The sequence below is a fragment of the Salvelinus namaycush genome, chromosome 20 (assembly GCF_016432855.1).
Source record: "Salvelinus namaycush isolate Seneca chromosome 20, SaNama_1.0, whole genome shotgun sequence".
NCBI classification, from domain to species: domain Eukaryota; kingdom Metazoa; phylum Chordata; class Actinopteri; order Salmoniformes; family Salmonidae; genus Salvelinus; species Salvelinus namaycush.
This window is the reverse complement of record NC_052326.1, coordinates 2,585,995-2,609,688: the sequence shown is the minus strand read 5'-3', so window position 1 is coordinate 2,609,688 and position 23,694 is coordinate 2,585,995. Positions and strand designations below refer to the sequence as shown.

The 23,694-nt window shown below is 50.1% G+C and overlaps 1 protein-coding gene across 1 annotated transcript in view; it reads right to left on the bottom strand.

Annotated features, from left to right (window-relative positions):
- The window catches only part of LOC120064962 (protein SHQ1 homolog), a 56,366-nt gene that overhangs the window by 4,919 nt on the left and 27,753 nt on the right, over positions 1–23,694 (bottom strand). The window contains exon 11 of the mRNA XM_039015574.1: positions 8,754–8,874. Coding sequence (XP_038871502.1) covers positions 8,754–8,874 — 121 coding nt within the window. The remainder of the gene's footprint in view (positions 1–8,753; positions 8,875–23,694) is intronic.

Genomic DNA, 23,694 nt, shown 5'->3' with positions numbered 1-23,694 from the left:
TGAACTCTGTGAAGCATATATTTGGGCTGCAATCTGAGGTGCAGTTAATTGGTGGAGTGCTGCAGAGATGGTTGTCCTTCTGGAAGGTTCTCTCATCTCCACAGAGGAACTCTGGAGCTCTGTCAGAGTGACCATCTGGTTCTAAGGCCCTTCTCCTCTGATTGCTCAGTTTGGCTGGGCGGCCAGCTCTAGGAAGTCTTGGTGGTTACAAACATCTTCCACTTAAGAATGATGAAGGCCACTGTGTTCTTGGGGACCTTCAATGCTGCAGACATTTTCTTGGTACCCTTCCCCAGATCTGTGCCCTGACAGAATCCTGTCTCGGAACTCTCCAGACAATTCCTTCAACCCCATGGCTTGGTTTTTGCTCGGACAAACTGTCAACTGTGGGAGCAATTCGACCATGAAGACCTGATTCACGCAATCTCCTCTGAACAGCAGATGTTGAGATGTGTCTGTTACTTGAACTCATGAAGCATTTATTTGGGCTGCAATATCTGAGGCTGGTAACTAATGAACTTATGCTCTGCAGCAGAGGTAACTCTGGATCTTCTTTTCCTGTGGCGGTCCTGATGAGAGAGTTTCATTATAGCGCTTGATGGCTTGTGACTGCACTTGAAGAAACATTCAAAGTGCTTGAAAATGTTCTACACTGACCATGTCTTAAAGTAATGATGGGACTGTCATTTCTCCTTGCTTATTTGAGCTATTCTTGCCATAATATGGACTTGGTCTTTTACCAAATAGGGCTATCTTCTGTATACCACCCCTACCTTGTCACAACACAACTGATAGGCTCAAACACATAAAGGAAAGAAATTCCACAAATTCACTTTTAACAAGGCACAACTGTTAATTGAAATGCATTCCAGGTGACTACCTCATGAAGCTGGTTGAGAGAATGCCAAAAGTGTGCAAAGCTGTCAAGGCAAAGGGTGGCTACTCTGATTTGTTTAACATATGTGTTACTTCATAGTTTTGATGTCTTCACTATTATTCTACAATGTAGAAAATAGTAAAAATAAAGAAAGACCCTTGAATGAGTCGGTGTGTCCAAACTTGACTGGAACATTGGTTGTATAAATAAATAAATACACACACTTCTGTTCAAAAGTTTGGGTCACTTAGAAATGTCCTTGTTTTTGAAAGAAACGCATGTTTTTTGTCTATTAAAATAACATCAAATTGATCAGAAATATAGTGTAGACATTGTTAATGTTGTAAATGACTATTGTAGCTGGAAACAGCTGATTTCTTAAACTGTTGTTCTGATTAAAAGAAGCAATTAAACTGGCCTTCTTTAGACTAGTTGAGTATCTGGAGCATCAGCATTTGTGGGTTCGATTACAGGCTCAAAATGGCCAAAAACAGACCTTCTGAAACTCGTCAGGCTATTCTTGTTCTGAGAAATTAAGGCTATTACATGCGAGAAATTGCCAAGAAACTGAAGATCTCGTACAACGCTGTATACTACTCCCTTCACAGAACAGCGCAAACTGTCTCTAACCAGAATAGAAAGAGGAGTGGGAGGCCCCGGTGCACAACTGAGCAAGAGGACAAGTACATTAGAGTGTCTAGTTTGAGAAACAGACGCCTCACAAGTCCTCAACTGGCACCTTCATTAAATAGTACCCGCAAAACACGAGTCTCAACGTCAACAGTGAAGAGGTGACTCCGGGATGCTGGCCTTCTAGGCAGAGTTGCAAATAAAAGCCATATCTCAGACTGGCCAATAAAAATAAAAGATTAAGATGGGCAAAAGAACACAGACATGGACAGAGGAACTCTGCCTAGAAGGCCAGCATCCCGGAGTCACCGCTTCACTGTTGACTTTGAGAGTGGTGTTTGTGGGTACTATTTAATGAAGCTGCCAGTTGAGGACTTGTGACACGTCTGTTGACTCATTAGTCCAGAGCACCTGCTGCCATTTTTCTGCACCCCAGTTCCTGTGTTTTCGTGCATAGTTGAGTCACTTGGCCTTGTTTCCACGTCAGAGGTATGGCTTTTTGTTCGCAAGTCTTCCATGAAGGCCACTTCTGACCAGACTTCTCCAGACAGTAGATGGGTGTACCAGGGCCCTAATGTTTCCTAACAATTCTGAGCTGATGGCACTGCTGGACATCTCCGATTGCGAAGGGAAGGAAGCATGATGTGTCTTATCTGCTGCAGTAGGTTTCCTTGGCCGACTACTGCATCTACGGTCCTCAAAAATGCCGGTTTCTTTGTACTTCTTCAAAAGAGCTTGGACAGAACATCTGGAAACCCCTGTCTGCCTTGACATTGCTGCCTGGGAGAGACCTTGTTGATGCATTACAACTACCTTGTGTCTTGTTGCTGTGTTCAGTCTTGCCATGGTGTATGACTTTTGACAGTAAACTGTCTTCAGCAACCTCACCTTGTTAGCTGAGTTTGGCTGTTCCTCACCCAGTTTATTCCTCCTACACAGCTGTTTCTGTTTCAGTTAATGATTGTGTTTCAACCTACATATTGAATTGATAATCATTAGCACGTGTACTAATATTATATATATATATATATATAGTAAGAGAGAGATAGAATAATGGTCTGTTTTTCATGGTTTGGGCTAGGCCCCTTAGTTCGATGGTGTTTTTGGGGCTCGGCAGATTGGCCGTACCGACTTCAAGTCAACTTCTGTCTCTGGTGTACAAACAGTTTGGGCTACACACTAATATGACCCCTATGTGTAAAGGTGAGACTCTCCCGAACATGTTGGTCACAAGAATTGCCCCACAGTACCAGTTGAAAATATGAACGGAAGTATATATTGAGAGTGTTTAGTGCCTGATCTTTCTTTTATCTCTCAGATATAGGACACACTTCAGAACAAACTTCCTATTGATATTTTCTGGGGGCGACAATCTGTTGTTCCATGTAGAAAATCTGTTATACAATGCATTTGTAAGGGCTAATAGCAGTAACGCCAAATTATTATTATTATTATTTTTTTTTAAATCAAATAATTGTTTTATATATATTTGTTATACTTCAGGGGGTATTAAAATTAAAAATCAAATAGATAAATGATCCTTGGTAGGACCTTCTTAAAACATTTCCATATAGCTTAGTAGAACCCCTCCCCCTGCTTAGACAGGGCTTAAGCCCTTGCTGGAGTTGAGCAGGCTGGCTGACTGGCTCTGGCTGGAGAGCCTCCTGTAGCACTGCAACTTCAAAGCAGAAACCCTCCTCCATCCCCCACCTCCCACATTCTCTTTCCCCCGTGGGAAGTCATTATTGAGTTAGCATTGGAGAGGCTACGTGCTTGTGCTCTCCCCTCGCTCCCCCTCTCCCTGCGCTGCAGTGCGAGAAGCTCAGCTTGCGGTGAGCACAAAGGCTGCTTTTGGAGGGAATAAATAACATTGTACACAGTTCAGTCATTACTAATGTCGTGGGCTCCCTTCATTAACTGAGGGGCAGCTTTTCAAGGTTGGAAAACTGTCGCCACAAAGACGCTTCCATCTGTCAGACAACAAACAAGAGTCCTTGGATGAGGACAGGGAGCAGGGGGGTGGTGGGGGAGAAGGACAACTAGACTGAGTCAATTACAGACTTCCATTTCTATCAGCATCCTCATGTTCAATGATGCCAGAAGACATTCGACACATGTTCCTACTCATACTTCTTAGTTAATCTTAAATGTACAAATTCATTTCACAAGATTTGTCAAGGGAGTGTATGTACATTATTCAATGGATATAGTGGATGGACAGTCAGACACTGTTTGCTAACTGTATGCCATTTGAATTGTCCAACATCTCATTCAGGGAACAAAACGTAGACGGTAGTTGTTTGTGACAAAGTTGGCTTGTTTTATAAGGCTGAAAGACTTATAAATGGATGCTTGGATTTCCTGACTTCCTGAGTTTGATGGTTTGAGGGAGTGTGTGATGAAATGTGTTATGGAGTGTGTGACGGCGTGTGCGAGTAACACTGAAGACCTGTGTCAGAGGCATTAGGCCAGGGGTGTTGCATTCGGTCTTCAACGAGGTTCTGGAAAAGATTAGTCCTCTATCCATCGTTTTGGGATTTTTCAATGCTCCCCTACTGTCTAGCTTTCATTTAGATGATTATTAGCAAGCTGGACACAGTCAATTTTTGGTTTTAGTTATTTTAAAATATATCGAGTTTGATTCCCCCTCCCCAAAAAAAACATTTAAACCCACCCGCAGGCCGTATGTTTGACACCCCTGCATTAGGCTATATAACATAGTAGGGACTGCAATCTAAGGAAGTGCTTTCTTGCTGTATAGAGAGACCATTAGTTAATGTGCAACATGAAGAGAGCTGGTAGAACTGCCTGCAGAGCTTGTTGTTTACCTACCCTCCTAATCAAAACAAGGACACAAGGAGAGGAAGTTACCTCATACAAAGCAAGGTTGCATCATTCATTATTAGTGTAGCACGAATGCAACACTGTCAGTATTTCTCTCTCTCTGCGCGTGTGGTGGGCTGCCTGTGTAAGTACACAAAATCTGGACGTCATGCAGAGAGGAAATCTGTAGTACTTCTCCCCATTAGCTGTGAGACCGTCTTGGCTTTGTCGAGCCCAGCGGGACACAGAGACTGTCTCTGTGGTGGGGAAGGCTCAAAACACACAGACCATATACACGGAGTACACAAAACATTCACTTTGTGACAGACTGACCAGGTGAAAACTATGATCCCTAATTGAGGTCACTTGTTAAATCCACTTCAAATCAGTGTAGATGAAGGGGAGGAGACAGGTTAAAGAATGATTTTTAAACCTTGAAACAATTAAGACATGGATTGTGTATGTGTGCCATTCAGAGGGTGAATGGTCAAGACAAAAGATTTAAAGTGCCTTTGAGCGGGGTATAGTGCCAGGCACACCAGTTTGGGTCGAGAACTGCAACGCTGCTGGGTTTGTCACGCTCAACAGTTTCCTGTGTGTATCAAGAATAGTCTACCACCCAAAGGACAATCCGCCAACGTGACACAACTGTGGAAAGCATTAGAGTCAATATGGGCCAGCATCAATGTGGAACGCTGTTGACACCTTGAAGAGTCCATTCCCCAATGAGTTGAGGCTGCTGTGAGGGCAAAAAAATGCAATATTAGGAAGGTTCTAATGTTCTAATTCTAATGTTTAGAATACTCAGTATAAACCATCTACTATATCACAGGACCCAGGACAGGACCGTCTCCAGACAGATGTGTGGGTAGAATACACTAGCAGGTACATTAAAAGGATTAAAACCAGAGAAAATGTATCCGAAGCTTTTTCACCTGCATTCCACCTTTTCAAAGAATAAAAAAGAAAAAGAAAAAACTGTACAACGATCAACTTGCTATTCCTGCACACGCACTGGACACCGAGTTGCCAGTCCCTGGAGCATTAAAACCACCAGCAAGCCCCCACGAGGCTTAACCGACTCACTTAACTGACCACTGACCTTGCCGGGGGGGGGGGGGGGGGGGTCAGCCTGGTTACAGCAGCAGTAGGTTGTCCCTGTGGGGAGCCCGTGTCCCCGGAGGGCATCCTGAGACTGTGGAGAAGAGAGCTCTCCTCTGGGCATTGTCATGCACACAATGTGTGTAGAGGCTGAATGGATGGGTGTGAGCGAGAGAGAAAAAGATCCTTGTTTCCTCCTTCAAGACTAGCAAACCCTTGAGCTCGACACTCACAGGTTGCCATGGTTTTTTGCTCTGGAATTTAATCGACCCAATTAATTGATTGCACAGCAGACAACGGGTAGAGGGGGAGGGATGTGTGAGCGCTGAAAGAGGAAGGGGAAGTTAGAGGCCTGCTGATTTCACTGAGATACAGTAACACAGATCTGATGGGATTTGTTGGACTGGTCACAGTCAATCTACATTGGACTCCTTCCAAGCCTTTTGATGAGAGAAGAGGAAAGACTGAGAAAGAAAATGAGGAGTGGGTTTTCATTTCAGTCAAGCAACACTGCAGGGGTTCGGCATCGGAGGATCATCAAAACCACCCATTGAAACGAATGGTAGAGTTTTTTTTATTTGATAGTGGCAATGCATCTGATGATACAAAGATATCTGCAAATTACACAAATTCCCTGGGTAATGTGGAAACGGTTGTAAGCGCGTTAATAACAACACCTTTTATCAGGACAAATACAAAATGGTGTCAGAAGGATTTTTCTCCACCCTCATACTCCTCCTGTTGACCGGAGAGTGGACTGTCCACTTGTTTGTCTGTGTGCGGGAGTCTGTGGAGGGAGAGGGGTTCGCTGGAGTCTAAGTCACTGTGAAGTCTTTACGATGCTGTAAATTTGACTCTGGTCTCAGCAGTCAGAGGGACTTTAAGAGCATGAACACATGTGGGACAGCCCAGAGAGAGCCAGACAGTATAAATCAACCCACCGAGCAACGCATTCATTAAATCGCAGTGTCCATCATGAGCAGCTGATCGTGTCTGGGAGTCGACTGTGGGGAGGACTGACAAGATACAGGATATAGATGACATCTTATCTTACCACAGGACTCACAGGGAGAAACGGCACAGTCACTTAGCAGGAATGACAAATGGGGGATATCTAGCAGGGAGGAGAGCAATGCTTATACAATCTGTCATCAAACACACACAAACGTCTGCCACAACAAACCACAAGTGATAAGCGCACTGTCTATGCAAACCACAGCTGGCTGCTGCTGAGTGCTGCCTGCCAGCCTTGTCATCTCCGATCTAGACTACTGCAACTCTGTTGGCTGGGCTCCCCGTTTGTGGCAGCAAACCCCTTCAACTTATCCAGAACGACGCAGCACGCCTGGTGTTCAATCTTCCAAAGCTCTCCCATGTCACCCTGGTCCTCCGCACACTCCCCTGGCTTCCAGTCTAAGCTCACATCATCTTCAAAACCCTGGTGCTTGCCTACGGAGCAGCGAAGGGAACTGCGCATCCCTACATTCAGACTACGATCAAACCCTACACCCCAACCCAAGCCCCCCGTTCTGCCACCTCTGGTCTCTTGGCCCTGACACCCCTACAGGAGGGCAGTTCCCGCTCAGCCCAGTCAAAACTCTTCTTTGTCCTGGCACCCCAATTGTGGAACAAGCTTCCCTCTAATGTCAAGACAGAGGAGTCCCTGCCCATCTTCCAAAAACGTCTGAACCCCATCTCTGTAAATAGCATCATAAATAAATCCCACGGCATACTTGCTACGATTGGGATATGTTGTTGTCTCACCGTGAATGCACTGATGTAAGTCGCTCTGGATAAAAGCGTGTGCTAAATGACTTATTGCTCTGGTTAAAAGCGTGTGCTAAATGACTTATGTAAATGCCTGCTAGCTCATAGAAAGACAACTCTCCTCTCTGCTGCTTTGAATGGCAAGTGGACTGCTCGGTTTTATTCCACATTCAGAAGGGAAAGAAATGTAGTCTGTGCAGCACAACAATATAGGATAGGTATGAAATGTCTATCTGGGAATTGATTCACAGCAAAACAATGAAATGGAATGCCTGGGCTCTAGAGGTTTTCCCAGCCAGGTGCCCTGAGGCAGCATCTTCAACAGGAGAGGGTTAGTAACTCTTCCTGGATGCTGGACAGCCTCTCCGTCTCTCTCTCTCCATCTCTCTGCCTCTGCTGACACCATAGCTGATATGAGCCAGGTCTCAGGGCAAAAAAAAAAAAGCTTTGCTTTGTTTATCGACTGAAAAACGTAAACAGAAAAGGGAAATGTAACAATTCAATCATAGGTAAAGGCGGCGAGCACAAGGTCTAATCCATTTAATGATCGATACGGGGTTGCAGCCAGTGGAAGCCAGCTTGTTGATAGGTCAAGCTGACATTTGGCTCCAATGTACAGCGGTGGAAGGGAAGAGAGGGAGGCGGATTGGAAAGCACTCAACCGCAGATGCCCTTCTGCCGTTTCATCTCCTTGACTGACTGAAATGAGACTGATTGAGTTTTCCAGTGGCTTGACAGTGCTGCTGCTTCTGCTCAAAGCGTACGCTGAGCTGAGAGAGCACTCAAGACCAAGACTCTCTGTTCTCTTCGTCTGCTGCAGCGAAACGGACAGACCAACCGGGACTGTAGCTCCGATCTCCACCATTGATTTTTATACATCTATTATTAATTGGCCATCGAGGCGTTTTCTTTTCCAGAGAGAAAAGCTCCATCAAACACCCGGCAGAGCTTTTATCATGTCTGCATCTGGGCGCTGGGCCTACATCATCACTGGCGCACATTTTTCAAAATCGGGCTTTTTCCAGACTAGCACACCACTCGGCTGAATCCCTGCCAAGAATAAAACAGAGCTCATTACCGAATAATGCACTTGCAGGCTTACATTTTCAACGTGTAAGTAATTGTAAAATATGTACACAGGTGAGGAAAGAGCCATGCATGCTATATCAATTAGGGAAGAAACTACACAGATCTCTCGCGAGTTGACACACATCTTGTACTGCACAGTGCATCTGCTTCTTCTCATCTGTGTGTACTGTCACAGAGGCTTCAGTCTCAGTCACTGGGACTCCACTGCAGCACTGAGGGAGACAGTACAGTCCATACACTCTCCAACGGCACCTCTGACATGGGAGAATGGATACGTCTCACAGCGTCTCTGTCAGTCAAGTGGCCGTGATGTGACAAATGACTCGTCTAATCCTCTCCTCCAGTGCAGCGCACTGAAGCAGCATGAAAGCCACTTTGCTTGGCCCCTGGACCTGGGAGGTAATTATGCTCTAGGGCTGAAGGTCCCTGCAGAGGGAGAGAGAGGATGGGGGGGTAGTGAACTTACTTGACCCTCTGGATCCAGACGCAGTAGTCTGTGATGTAGAGGTCGTTCAATATGTAGGCCGGTTCATTCTCCCGGAAGACTTTGTGAATATCCAACAAGCACTTCAGGACGCAGGCTTTCCCTGGACAGGAAAAACAAAAGGAGTAGAAATTGAAAAATGTTGTTATTCTATGGCAATGTGAAGAATGGTAAATATAGCAGTGTTGCTAGCAGGGACTGAGGTTCCAAAAATCTCATTGTTCCATACAGCCTTCCTTCAAATTATAGGGTGAACAGGCTATTGGAGATCATGTGAGCATTGCAAGACTATCCTATTGCAGACCACTGAAAGTCATTTACACTCATGACAGAGAGAGCAATTAATCAACTTTCAGGCCTCCTTTATCTAGTTTATATAGTCCAGAATTTCAACTCAAGTGGGCCAAGATAATGCAAAGGGTTCATTTCATACTGGTTTATGAAAGAAAATTGGGCCTGATTTTCCTCAAAGGGAAAGCCAAAGATTACCATTACAAAATGGGACACACCTGGAGGGAGCCACGTTTGATCCATAACATTTGCTGTCACAAACCCCAGGCATATAAATAGCCCCTTTATGGGACAGAGCTGGCCCATTGCAGAGCACGGAGGTCTACAGACAATCCTCTTGTCCGGTATGCAACTTCAGGATTGGCTGGCAGCAGACAGACATTCCAGTCCATTCAAAACAAACAGCACACTCACTCCGAGGAAAACCTTGCACAAACATTTGGTTCTCATTTAGAGCATGAGCGATCACAGAGGACCAGGACCCTCACCTCTCCCTGCTTCCAAACTCACTGCAGACACAAAGCCCTCCCTGCTTCCAAACGCACTGCAGACACTAAGCCCTCCCTGCTACAAACTCATCGTAATTACTAAGCCCTCCCTGCTTCCAAACGCACTGCAGACACTAAGCCCTCCCTGCTTCCAAACGCACTGCAGACACTAAGCCCTCCCTGCTTCCAAACTCACTGCAGACACTAAGCCCTCCCTGCTTCCAAACGCACTGCAGACACTAAGCCCTCCCTGCTTCCAAACGCACTGCAGACACTAAGCCCTCCCTGCTTCCAAACGCACTGCAGACACTAAGCCCTCCCTGCTTCCAAACGCACTGCAGACACTAAGCCCTCCCTGCTTCCAAACGCACTGCAGACACTAAGCCCTCCCTGCTTCCAAACGCACTGCAGACACTAAGCCCTCCCTGTTACAAACTCATCGTAAATACTAAGCCCTCCCTGCTACAAACTCATCGTAAATACTAAGCCCTCCCTGCTACAAACTCATCGTAAATACTAAGCCCTCCCTGTTACAAACTCACTGCAGACACAAAGCCCTCCCTGTTACAAACTCACTGCAGACACAAAGCCCTCCCTGTTACAAACTCACTGCAGACACAAAGCCCTCCCTGCTTCCAAACTCACTGCAGACACAAAGCCCTCCCTGCTTCCAAACTCACTGCAGACACAAAGCCCTCCCTGCTTCCAAACTCACTGCAGACACAAAGCCCTCCCTGCTTCCAAACTCACTGCAGACACAAAGCCCTCCCTGCTTCCAAACTCACTGCAGACACAAAGCCCTCCCTGCTTCCAAACTCACTGCAGACACAAAGCCCTCCCTGCTTCCAAACTCACTGCAGACACAAAGCCCTCCCTGCTTCCAAACTCACTGCAGACACAAAGCCCTCCCTGCTTCCAAACTCACTGCAGACACAAAGCCCTCCCTGCTTCCAAACTCACTGAAGACACAAAGCCCTCCCTGCTTCCAAACTCACTGTTCCAAACTCACTGCAGACACAAAGCCCTCCCTGCTTCCAAACTCACTGCAGACACAAAGCCCTCCCTGCTTCCAAACTCACTGAAGACACAAAGCCCTCCCTGCTTCCAAACTCACTGAAGACACAAAGCCCTCCCTGCTTCCAAACTCACTGAAGACACAAAGCCCTCCCTGCTTCCAAACTCACTGTTCCAAACTCACTGCAGACACAAAGCCCTCCCTGCTTCCAAACTCACTGCAGACACAAAGCCCTCCCTGCTTCCAAACTCACTGCAGACACAAAGCCCTCCCTGCTTCCAAACTCACTGCAGACACTAAGCCCTCCCTGCTTCCAAACTCACTGCAGACACTAAGCCCTCCCTGCTTCCAAACTCACTGCAGACACAAAGCCCTCCCTGCTTCCAAACTCACTGCAGACACAAAGCCCTCCCTGCTTCCAAACTCACTGCAGACACAAAGCCCTCCCTGCTTCCAAACTCACTGCAGACACAAAGCCCTCCCTGCTTCAAAAACTCACTGCAGACACAAAGCCCTCCCTGCTTCCAAACTCACTGCAGACACAAAGCCCTCCCTGCTTCCAAACTCACTGCAGACACAAAGCCCTCCCTGCTTCCAAACTCACTGCAGACACAAAGCCCTCCCTGCTTCCAAACTCACTGCAGACACAAAGCCCTCCCTGCTTCCAAACTCACTGCAGACACAAAGCCCTCCCTGCTTCCAAACTCACTGCAGACACAAAGCCCTCCCTGCTTCCAAACTCACTGCAGACACAAAGCCCTCCCTGCTTCCAAACTCACTGCAGACACAAAGCCCTCCCTGCTTCCAAACTCACTGCAGACACAAAGCCCTCCCTGCTTCCAAACTCACTGAAGACACAAAGCCCTCCCTGCTTCCAAACTCACTGTTCCAAACTCACTGCAGACACAAAGCCCTCCCTGCTTCCAAACTCACTGCAGACACAAAGCCCTCCCTGCTTCCAAACTCACTGCAGACACAAAGCCCTCCCTGCTTCCAAACTCACTGCAGACACTAAGCCCTCCCTGCTTCCAAACTCACTGCAGACACAAAGCCCTCCCTGCTTCCAAACTCACTGCAGACACAAAGCCCTCCCTGCTTCCAAACTCACTGCAGACACAAAGCCCTCCCTGCTTCCAAACTCACTGCAGACACAAAGCCCTCCCTGCTTCCAAACTCACTGCAGACACAACGCCCTCCCTGCTTCCAAACTCACTGCAGACACTAAGCCCTCCCTGCTTCCAAACTCACTGAAGACACTAAGCCCTCCCTGCTTCCAAACTCACTGAAGACACAAAGCCCTCCCTGCTTCCAAACTCACTGTTCCAAACTCACTGCAGACACAAAGCCCTCCCTGCTTCCAAACTCACTACAGACACAAAGCCCTCCCTGCTTCCAAACTCACTGCAGACACAAAGCCCTCCCTGCTTCCAAACTCACTGCAGACACAAAGCCCTCCCTGCTTCCAAACTCACTGAAGACACAAAGCCCTCCCTGCTTCCAAACTCACTGCAGACACAAAGCCCTCCCTGCTTCCAAACTCACTGTTCCAACCTCACTGCAGACACAAAGCCCTCCCTGCTTCCAAACTCACTGCAGACACAAAGCCCTCCCTGCTTCCAAACTCACTGTTCCAAACTCACTGCAGACACAAAGCCCTCCCTGCTTCCAAACTCACTGCAGACACAAAGCCCTCCCTGCTTCCAAACTCACTGCAGACACAAAGCCCTCCCTGCTTCCAAACTCACTGCAGACACAAAGCCCTCCCTGCTTCCAAACTCACTGCAGACACAAAGCCCTCCCTGCTTCCAAACTCACTGAAGACACAAAGCCCTCCCTGCTTCCAAACTCACTGTTCCAAACTCACTGCAGACACAAAGCCCTCCCTGCTTCCAAACTCACTACAGACACAAAGCCCTCCCTGCTTCCAAACTCACTGCAGACACAAAGCCCTCCCTGCTTCCAAACTCACTGTTCCAAACTCACTGCAGACACAAAGCCCTCCCTGCTTCCAAAATCACTGCAGACACAAAGCCCTCCCTGCTTCCAAACTCACTGCAGACACAAAGCCCTCCCTGCTTCCAAACTCACTGTTCCAAACTCACTGCAGACACAAAGCCCTCCCTGCTTCCAAACTCACTGCAGACACAAAGCCCTCCCTGCTTCCAAACTCACTGCAGACACAAAGCCCTCCCTGCTTCCAAACTCACTGCAGACACAAAGCCCTCCCTGCTTCCAAACTCACTGCAGACACAAAGCCCTCCCTGCTTCCAAACTCACTGAAGACACAAAGCCCTCCCTGCTTCCAAACTCACTGTTCCAAACTCACTGCAGACACAAAGCCCTCCCTGCTTCCAAACTCACTACAGACACAAAGCCCTCCCTGCTTCCAAACTCACTGCAGACACAAAGCCCTCCCTGCTTCCAAACTCACTGTTCCAAACTCACTGCAGACACAAAGCCCTCCCTGCTTCCAAAATCACTGCAGACACAAAGCCCTCCCTGCTTCCAAACTCACTGTTCCAAACTCACTGCAGACACAAAGCCCTCCCTGCTTCCAAACTCACTGCTCCAAACTCACTGCAGACACAAAGCCCTCCCTGCTTCCAAACTCACTACAGACACAAAGCCCTCCCTGCTTCCAAACTCACTGCAGACACAAAGCCCTCCCTGCTTCCAAACTCACTGCAGACACAAAGCCCTCCCTGCTTCCAAACTCACTGCAGACACAAAGCCCTCCCTGCTTCCAAACTCACTGCAGACACAAAGCCCTCTCTGCTTCCAAACTCACTGCAGACACTAAGCCCTCCCTGCTTCCAAACTCACTGCAGACACAAAGCCCTCCCTGCTTCCAAACTCACTGCAGACACAAAGCCCTCCCTGCTTCCAAACTCACTGAAGACACAAAGCCCTCCCTGCTTCCAAACTCACTGCAGACACAACGCCCTCCCTGCTTCCAAACTCACTGCAGACACTAAGCCCTCCCTGCTTCCAAACTCACTGAAGACACTAAGCCCTCCCTGCTTCCAAACTCACTGAAGACACAAAGCCCTCCCTGCTTCCAAACTCACTGTTCCAAACTCACTGCAGACACAAAGCCCTCCCTGCTTCCAAACTCACTGCAGACACAAAGCCCTCCCTGTTCCAAACTCACTGCAGACACAAAGCCCTCCCTGCTTCCAAACTCACTGCAGACACAAAGCCCTCCCTGCTTCCAAACTCACTGCAGACACAAAGCCCTCCCTGCTTCCAAACTCACTGCAGACACAAAGCCCTCCCTGCTTCCAAACTCACTGCAGACACAAAGCCCTCCCTGCTTCCAAACTCACTGAAGACACAAAGCCCTCCCTGCTTCCAAACTCACTGTTCCAAACTCACTGCAGACACAAAGCCCTCCCTGCTTCCAAACTCACTACAGACACAAAGCCCTCCCTGCTTCCAAACTCACTGCAGACACAAAGCCCTCCCTGCTTCCAAACTCACTGCAGACACAAAGCCCTCCCTGCTTCCAAACTCACTGCAGACACTAAGCCCTCCCTGCTTCCAAACTCACTGCAGACACAAAGCCCTCCCTGCTTCCAAACTCACTGCAGACACAAAGCCCTCCCTGCTTCCAAACTCACTGCAGACACAAAGCCCTCCCTGCTTCCAAACTCACTGAAGACACAAAGCCCTCCCTGCTTCCAAACTCACTGCAGACACAAAGCCCTCCCTGCTTCCAAACTCACTGCAGACACTAAGCCCTCCCTGCTTCCAAACTCACTGCAGACACAAAGCCCTCCCTGCTTCCAAACTCACTGCAGACACAAAGCCCTCCCTGCTTCCAAACTCACTGCAGACACAAAGCCCTCCCTGCTTCCAAACTCACTGCAGACACAAAGCCCTCCCTGCTTCCAAACTCACTGCAGACACAACGCCCTCCCTGCTTCCAAACTCACTGCAGACACTAAGCCCTCCCTGCTTCCAAACTCACTGAAGACACTAAGCCCTCCCTGCTTCCAAACTCACTGAAGACACAAAGCCCTCCCTGCTTCCAAACTCACTGTTCCAAACTCACTGCAGACACAAAGCCCTCCCTGCTTCCAAACTCACTACAGACACAAAGCCCTCCCTGCTTCCAAACTCACTGCAGACACAAAGCCCTCCCTGCTTCCAAACTCACTGCAGACACAAAGCCCTCCCTGCTTCCAAACTCACTGAAGACACAAAGCCCTCCCTGCTTCCAAACTCACTGCAGACACAAAGCCCTCCCTGCTTCCAAACTCACTGTTCCAAACTCACTGCAGACACAAAGCCCTCCCTGCTTCCAAAATCACTGCAGACACAAAGCCCTCCCTGCTTCCAAACTCACTGTTCCAAACTCACTGCAGACACAAAGCCCTCCCTGCTTCCAAACTCACTGCAGACACAAAGCCCTCCCTGCTTCCAAACTCACTGCAGACACAAAGCCCTCCCTGCTTCCAAACTCACTGCAGACACAAAGCCCTCCCTGCTTCCAAACTCACTGCAGACACAAAGCCCTCCCTGCTTCCAAACTCACTGAAGACACAAAGCCCTCCCTGCTTCCAAACTCACTGTTCCAAACTCACTGCAGACACAAAGCCCTCCCTGCTTCCAAACTCACTACAGACACAAAGCCCTCCCTGCTTCCAAACTCACTGCAGACACAAAGCCCTCCCTGCTTCCAAACTCACTGTTCCAAACTCACTGCAGACACAAAGCCCTCCCTGCTTCCAAAATCACTGCAGACACAAAGCCCTCCCTGCTTCCAAACTCACTGTTCCAAACTCACTGCAGACACAAAGCCCTCCCTGCTTCCAAACTCACTGCAGACACAAAGCCCTCCCTGCTTCCAAACTCACTGCAGACACAAAGCCCTCCCTGCTTCCAAACTCACTGCAGACACAAAGCCCTCCCTGCTTCCAAACTCACTGCAGACACAAAGCCCTCCCTGCTTCCAAACTCACTGAAGACACAAAGCCCTCCCTGCTTCCAAACTCACTGTTCCAAACTCACTGCAGACACAAAGCCCTCCCTGCTTCCAAACTCACTACAGACACAAAGCCCTCCCTGCTTCCAAACTCACTGCAGACACAAAGCCCTCCCTGCTTCCAAACTCACTGCAGACACAAAGCCCTCCCTGCTTCCAAACTCACTGCAGACACAAAGCCCGCCCTGCTTCCAAACTCACTGCAGACACAAAGCCCGCCCTGCTTCCAAACTCACTGCAGACACAAAGCCCGCCCTGCTTCCAAACTCACTGCAGACACAAAGCCCGCCCTGCTTCCAAACTCACTGCAGACACAAAGCCCTCCCTGCTTCCAAACTCACTGCAGACACAAAGCCCTCCCTGCTTCCAAACTCACTGCAGACACAAAGCCCTCCCTGCTTCCAAACTCACTGCAGACACAAAGCCCTCCCTGCTTCCAAACTCACTGCAGACACAAAGCCCTCCCTGCTTCCAAACTCACTGCAGACACAAAGCCCTCCCTGCTTCCAAACTCACTGCAGACACAAAGCCCTCCCTGCTTCCAAACTCACTGCAGACACAAAGCCCTCCCTGCTTCCAAACTCACTGAAGACACAAAGCCCTCCCTGCTTCCAAACTCACTGTTCCAAACTCACTGCAGACACAAAGCCCTCCCTGCTTCCAAACTCACTGTTCCAAACTCATTGCAGACACAAAGCCCTCCCTGCTTCCAAACTCACTGCAGACACAAAGCACTCCCTGCTTCCAAACTCACTGCAGACACAAAGCCCTCCCTGCTTCCAAACTCACTGCAGACACAAAGCCCTCTCTGCTTCCAAACTCACTGCAGACACTAAGCCCTCCCTGCTTCCAAACTCACTGCAGACACAAAGCCCTCCCTGCTTCCAAACTCACTGCAGACACAAAGCCCTCCCTGCTTCCAAACTCACTGAAGACACAAAGCCCTCCCTGCTTCCAAACTCACTGCAGACACAACGCCCTCCCTGCTTCCAAACTCACTGCAGACACTAAGCCCTCCCTGCTTCCAAACTCACTGAAGACACTAAGCCCTCCCTGCTTCCAAACTCACTGAAGACACAAAGCCCTCCCTGCTTCCAAACTCACTGTTCCAAACTCACTGCAGACACAAAGCCCTCCCTGTTCCAAACTCACTGCAGACACAAAGCCCTCCCTGCTTCCAAACTCACTGCAGACACAAAGCCCTCCCTGCTTCCAAACTCACTGCAGACACAAAGCCCTCCCTGCTTCCAAACTCACTGCAGACACAAAGCCCTCCCTGCTTCCAAACTCACTGCAGACACAAAGCCCTCCCTGCTTCCAAACTCACTGAAGACACAAAGCCCTCCCTGCTTCCAAACTCACTGTTCCAAACTCACTGCAGACACAAAGCCCTCCCTGCTTCCAAACTCACTACAGACACAAAGCCCTCCCTGCTTCCAAACTCACTGCAGACACAAAGCCCTCCCTGCTTCCAAACTCACTGCAGACACAAAGCCCTCCCTGCTTCCAAACTCACTGCAGACACTAAGCCCTCCCTGCTTCCAAACTCACTGCAGACACAAAGCCCTCCCTGCTTCCAAACTCACTGCAGACACAAAGCCCTCCCTGCTTCCAACTCACTGCAGACACAAAGCCCTCCCTGCTTCCAAACTCACTGCAGACACAAAGCCCTCCCTGCTTCCAAACTCACTGCAGACACAAAGCCCTCCCTGCTTCCAAACTCACTGCAGACACAAAGCCCTCCCTGCTTCCAAACTCACTGCAGACACAAAGCCCTCCCTGCTTCCAAACTCACTGCAGACACAAAGCCCTCCCTGCTTCCAAACTCACTGCAGACACAAAGCCCTCCCTGCTTCCAAACTCACTGCAGACACAAAGCCCTCCCTGCTTCCAAACTCACTGCAGACACAAAGCCCTCCCTGCTTCCAAACTCACTGCAGACACAAAGCCCTCCCTGCTTCCAAACTCACTGCAGACACAAAGCCCTCCCTGCTTCCAAACTCACTGCAGACACAAAGCCCGCCCTGCTTCCAAACTCACTGCAGACACAAAGCCCTCCCTGCTTCCAAACTCACTGCAGACACAAAGCCCTCCCTGCTTCCAAACTCACTGCAGACACTAAGCCCTCCCTGCTTCCAAACTCACTGCAGACACAAAGCCCTCCCTGCTTCCAAACTCACTGCAGACACAAAGCCCTCCCTGCTTCCAAACTCACTGCAGACACAAAGCCCTCCCTGCTTCCAAACTCACTGAAGACACAAAGCCCTCCCTGCTTCCAAACTCACTGTTCCAAACTCACTGCAGACACAAAGCCCTCCCTGCTTCCAAACTCACTGCAGACACAAAGCCCTCCCTGCTTCCAAACTCACTGCAGACACAAAGCCCTTCCTGCTTCCAAACTCACTGCAGACACAAAGCCCTCCCTGCTTCCAAACTCACTGCAGACACAAAGCCCTCCCTGCTTCCAAACTCACTGCAGACACAAAGCCCTCCCTGCTTCCAAACTCACTGCAGACACAAAGCCCTCCCTGCTTCCAAACTCACTGAAGACACAAAGCCCTCCCTGCTTCCAAACTCACTGCAGACACAAAGCCCTCCCTGCTTCCAAACTCACTGCAGACACAAAGCCCTCCCTGCTTCCAAACTCACTGCAGACACAAAGCCCTCCCTGCTTCCAAACTCACTGCAGACACAAAGCCCTCCCTGCTTCCAAACTCACTGCAGACACTAAGCCCTCCCTGCTTCCAAACTCACTGCAGACACTAAGCCCTCCCTGCTTCCAAACTCACTGCAGACACTAAGCCCTCCCTGCTTCCAAACTCACTGCAGACACAAAGCCCTCCCTGCTTCCAAACTCACTGCAGACACAAAGCCCTCCTGCTTCCAAACTCACTGCAGACACAAAGCCCTCCCTGCTTCCAAACTCACTGCAGACACAAAGCCCTCCCTGCTTCCAAACTCACTGCAGACACAAAGCCCTCCCTGCTTCCAAACTCACTGCAGACACAAAGCCCCCCCCTGCTTCCAAACTCACTGCAGACACAAAGCCCTCCCTGCTTCCAAACTCACTGCAGACACAAAGCCCTCCCTGCTTCCAAACTCACTGCAGACACAAAGCCCTCCCTGCTTCCAAACTCACTGCAGACACAAGCCCTCCCTGCTTCCAAACTCACTGCAGACACAAAGCCCTCCCTGCTTCCAAACTCACTGCAGACACAAAGCCCTCCCTGCTTCCAAACTCACTGCAGACACAAAGCCCTCCCTGCTTCCAAACTCACTGCAGACACAAAGCCCTCCCTGCTTCCAAACTCACTGCAGACACAAAGCCCTCCCTGCTTCCAAACTCACTGCAGACACAAAGCCCTCCTGCTTCCAAACTCACTGCAGACACAAAGCCCTCCCTGCTTCCAAACTCACTGCAGACACAAAGCCCTCCCTGCTTCCAAACTCACTGCAGACACAAAGCCCTCCCTGCTTCCAAACTCACTGCAGACACAAAGCCCTCCCTGCTTCCAAACTCACTGCAGACACAAAGCCCTCCCTGCTTCCAAACTCACTGAAGACACAAAGCCCTCCCTGCTTCCAAACTCACTGTTCCAAAGTCACTGCAGACACAAAGCCCTCCCTGCTTCCAAACTCACTGCAGACACAAAGCCCTCCCTGCTTCCAAACTCACTGCAGACACAAAGCCCTTCCTGCTTCCAAACTCACTGCAGACACAAAGCCCTCCCTGCTTCCAAACTCACTGCAGACACAAAGCCCTCCCTGCTTCCAAACTCACTGCAGACACAAAGCCCTCCCTGCTTCCAAACTCACTGCAGACACAAAGCCCTCCCTGCTTCCAAACTCACTGCAGACACAAAGCCCTCCCTGCTTCCAAACTCACTGCAGACACAAAGCCCTCCCTGCTTCAAAACTCACTGCAGAAACAAAGCCCTCCCTGCTTCCAAACTCACTGCAGACACAAAGCCCTCCCTGCTTCCAACTCACTGCAGACACAAAGCCCTCCCTGCTTCCAAACTCACTGAAGACACAAAGCCCTCCCTGCTTCCAAACTCACTGTTCCAAACTCACTGCAGACACAAAGCCCTCCCTGCTTCCAAACTCACTGCAGACACAAAGCCCTCCCTGCTTCCAAACTCACTGCAGACACAAAGCCCTCCCTGCTTCCAACTCACTGCAGACACAAAGCCCTCCCTGCTTCCAAACTCACTGCAGACACAAAGCCCTCCCTGCTTCCAAACTCACTGCAGACACAAAGCCCTCCCTGCTTCCAAACTCACTGCAGACACAAAGCCCTCCCTGCTTCCAAACTCACTGCAGACACAAAGCCCTCCCTGCTTCCAAACTCACTGCAGACACAAAGCCCTCCCTGCTTCCAAACTCACTGCAGACACAAAGCCCTCCCTGCTTCCAAACTCACTGCAGACACAAAGCCATCCCTGCTTCCAAACTCACTGCAGACACAAAGCCCTCCCTGCTTCCAAACTCACTGAAGACACAAAGCCCTCCCTGCTTCCAAACTCACTGCAGACACAAAGCCCTCCCTGCTTCCAAACTCACTGCAGACACAAAGCCCTCCCTGCTTCCAACTCACTGCAGACACAAAGCCCTCCCTGCTTCCAAACTCACTGCAGACACAAAGCCCTCCCTGCTTCCAAACTCACTGCAGACACAAAGCCCTCCCTGCTTCCAAACTCACTGCAGACACAAAGCCCTCCCTGCTTCCAAACTCACTGCAGACACAAAGCCCTCCCTGCTTCCAAACTCACTGCAGACACAAAGCCCTCCCTGCTTCCAAACTCACTGCAGACACAAAGCCCTCCCTGCTTCCAAACTCACTGCAGACACAAAGCCCTCCCTGCTTCCAAACTCACTGCAGACACAAAGCCCTCCCTGCTTCCAAACTCACTGCAGACACAAAGCCCTCCCTGCTTCCAAACTCACTGCAGACACAAAGCCCTCCCTGCTTCCAAACTCACTGCAGACACAAAGCCCTCCCTGCTTCCAAACTCACTGCAGACACAAAGCCCTCCCTGCTTCCAAACTCACTGCAGACACAAAGCCCTCCCTGCTTCCAAACTCACTGCAGACACAAAGCCCTCCCTGCTTCCAAACTCACTGCAGAACAAAGCCCTCCCTGCTTCCAAACTCACTGCAGACACAAAGCCCTCCCTGCTTCCAAACTCACTGCAGACACAAAGCCCTCCCTGCTTCCAAACTCACTGTTCCAAACTCACTGCAGACACAAAGCCCTCCCTGCTTCCAAACTCACTGTTCCAAACTCATTGCAGACACAAAGCCCTCCCTGCTTCCAAACTCACTGCAGACACAAAGCCCTCCCTGCTTCCAAACTCACTGCAGACACAAAGCCCTCCCTGCTTCCAAACTCACTGCAGACACAAAGCCCTCCCTGCTTCCAAACTCACTGCAGACACTAAAGCCCTCCCTGCTTCCAAACTCACTGCAGACACAAAGCCCTCCCTGCTTCCAAACTCACTGCAGACACAAAGCCCTCCCTGCTTCCAAACTCACTGAAGACACAAAGCCCTCCCCTGCTTCCAAACTCACTGCAGACAACGCCCTCCCTGCTTCCAAACTCACTGCAGACACAACGCCCTCCCTGCTTCCAAACTCACTGAAGACACTAAGCCCTCCCTGCTTCCAAACTCACTGAAGACACAAAGCCCTCCCTGCTTCCAAACTCACTGTTCCAAACTCACTGCAGACACAAAGCCCTCCCTGCTTCCAAACTCACTGTTCCAAACTCACTGCAGACACAAAGCCCTCCCTGCTTCCAAACTCACTGCAGACACAAAGCCCTCCTGCTTCCAAACTCACTGCAGACACAAAGCCCTCCCTGCTTCCAAACTCACTGCAGACACAAAGCCCTCCCTGCTTCCAAACTCACTGCAGACACAAAGCCATCCCTGCTTCCAACTCACTGCAGACACAAAGCCCTCCCTGCTTCCAAACTCACTGCAGACACAAAGCCCTCCCTGCATTCCAAACTCACTGCAGACACAAAGCCCTCCCTGCTTCCAAACTCACTGCAGACACAAAGCCCTCCCTGCTTCCAAACTCACTGCAGACACAAAGCCCTCCCTGCTTCCAAACTCACTGAAGACACAAAGCCCTCCCTGCTTCCAACTCAAAAAAGCTCACTGTTCCAAAACTCACATGCAGACACAAAGCCCTCCCTGCTTCCAAACTCACTACAGACACAAAGCCCTCCCTGCTTCCAAACTCACTACAGACACAAAGCCCTCCATGCTTCCAAACTCACTGCAGACACAAAGCCCTCCATGCTTCCAAACTCACTGCAGACACTAAGCCCTCCCTGCTTCCAAACTCACTGCAGACACAAAGCCCTCCCTGCTTCCAAACTCACTGCAGACAACCTCACTGCAGTACAAGCCCTCCCTGCTTCCAAACTCACTGCAGACACAAAGCCTCCCTGCTTCCAAACTCACTGCCGACATAAAGCCCTCCCTGCTTCCAAACTCACTGCAGACACAAAGCCCTCCCTGCTTCCAAACTCACTGCAGACACAAAGCCCTCCCTGCTTCCAAACTCACTGCAGACACAAAGCCCTCCCTGCTTCCAAACTCACTGCAGACACAAAGCCCTCCCTGCTTCCAAACTCACTGCAGACACAAAGCCCTCCCTGCTTCCAAACTCACTGCAGACACAAAGCCCTCCCTGCTTCCAAACTCACTGCAGACACAAAGCCCTCCTGCTTCCAAACTCACTGCAGACACAAAGCCCTCCCTGCTTCCAAACTCACTGCAGACACAAAGCCCTCCCTGCTTCCAAACTCACTGCAGACACAAAGCCCTCCCTGCTTCCAAACTCACTGCAGACACAAAGCCCTCCCTGCTTCCAACCCACTGCAGACACAAAGCCCTCCCTGCTTCCAAACTCACTGCAGACACAAAGCCCTCCCTGCTTCAACTCACCAGACACGAAGCCCTCCCTGCTTCCAAACTCACTGAAGACACTAAGCCCTCCCTGCTTCCAAACTCACTGAAGACACAAAGCCCTCCCTGCTTCCAAACTCACTGTTCCAAACTCACTGCAGACACAAAGCCCTCCCTGCTTCCAAACTCACTGCAGACACTAAGCCCTCCCTGCTTCCAAACTCACTGAAGACACAAAGCCCTCCCCCTGCTTCCAAACCTCACTGCAGACACAAGCCCTCCCTGCTTCCAAACTCACTGGTTCCAAACTCACTGCAGACACAAAGCCCTCCCTTCTTCCAAACTCACTGCAGACACAAAGCCCTCCCTGCTTCCAAGCTCACTGCAGACACAAAGCCCTCCCTGCTCCAAACCTCACTGCAGACACAAAGCCTCCCTGCTTCCAAACTCACTGAAGACACAAAGCCCTCCCTGCCTTCCAAACTCACTGCAGACACAAAGCCCTCCCTGCTTCCAACTCACTGAAGACACAAAGCCCTCCCTGCTTCCAAACTCACTGTTCCAAACTCACTGCAGACACAAAGCCCTCCCTGCTTCCAAACTCACTGCAGACACAAAGCCCTCCCTGCTTCCAACCTCACTGTTCCAAACTCACTGCAGACACAAAGCCCTCCCTGCTTCCAAACTCACTGCAGACACAAAGCCCTCCCTGCTTCCAAACTCACTGCAGACACAAAGCCCTCCCTGCTTCCAAACTCACTGCAGACACAAAGCCCTCCCTGCTTCCAAACTCACTGCAGACACAAAGCCCTCCCTGCTTCCAAACTCACTGCAGACACAAAGCCCTCCCTGCTTCCAAACTCACTGCAGACCAAAGCCCTCCCTGCTTCCAAACTCACTGCAGACACAAAGCCCTCCCTGCTTCCAAACTCACTGCAGACACAAGCCCTCCCTGCTTCCAAACTCACTGCAGACACAAGCCCTCCCTGCTTCCAAACTCACTGCAGACACAAAGCCCTCCCTGCTTCCAACTCACTGCAGACACAAAGCCCTCCCTGCTTCCAAACTCACTGCAGACACAAAGCCCTCCCTGTTCCAAACTCACGCAGACACAAAGCACCTCCCTGCTTCCAAACTCCTGAAGACACAAAGCCCTCCCTGCTTCCAAACTCACTGCAGACACAACGCCCTCCCTGCTTCCAAACTCACTGAAGACACAAAG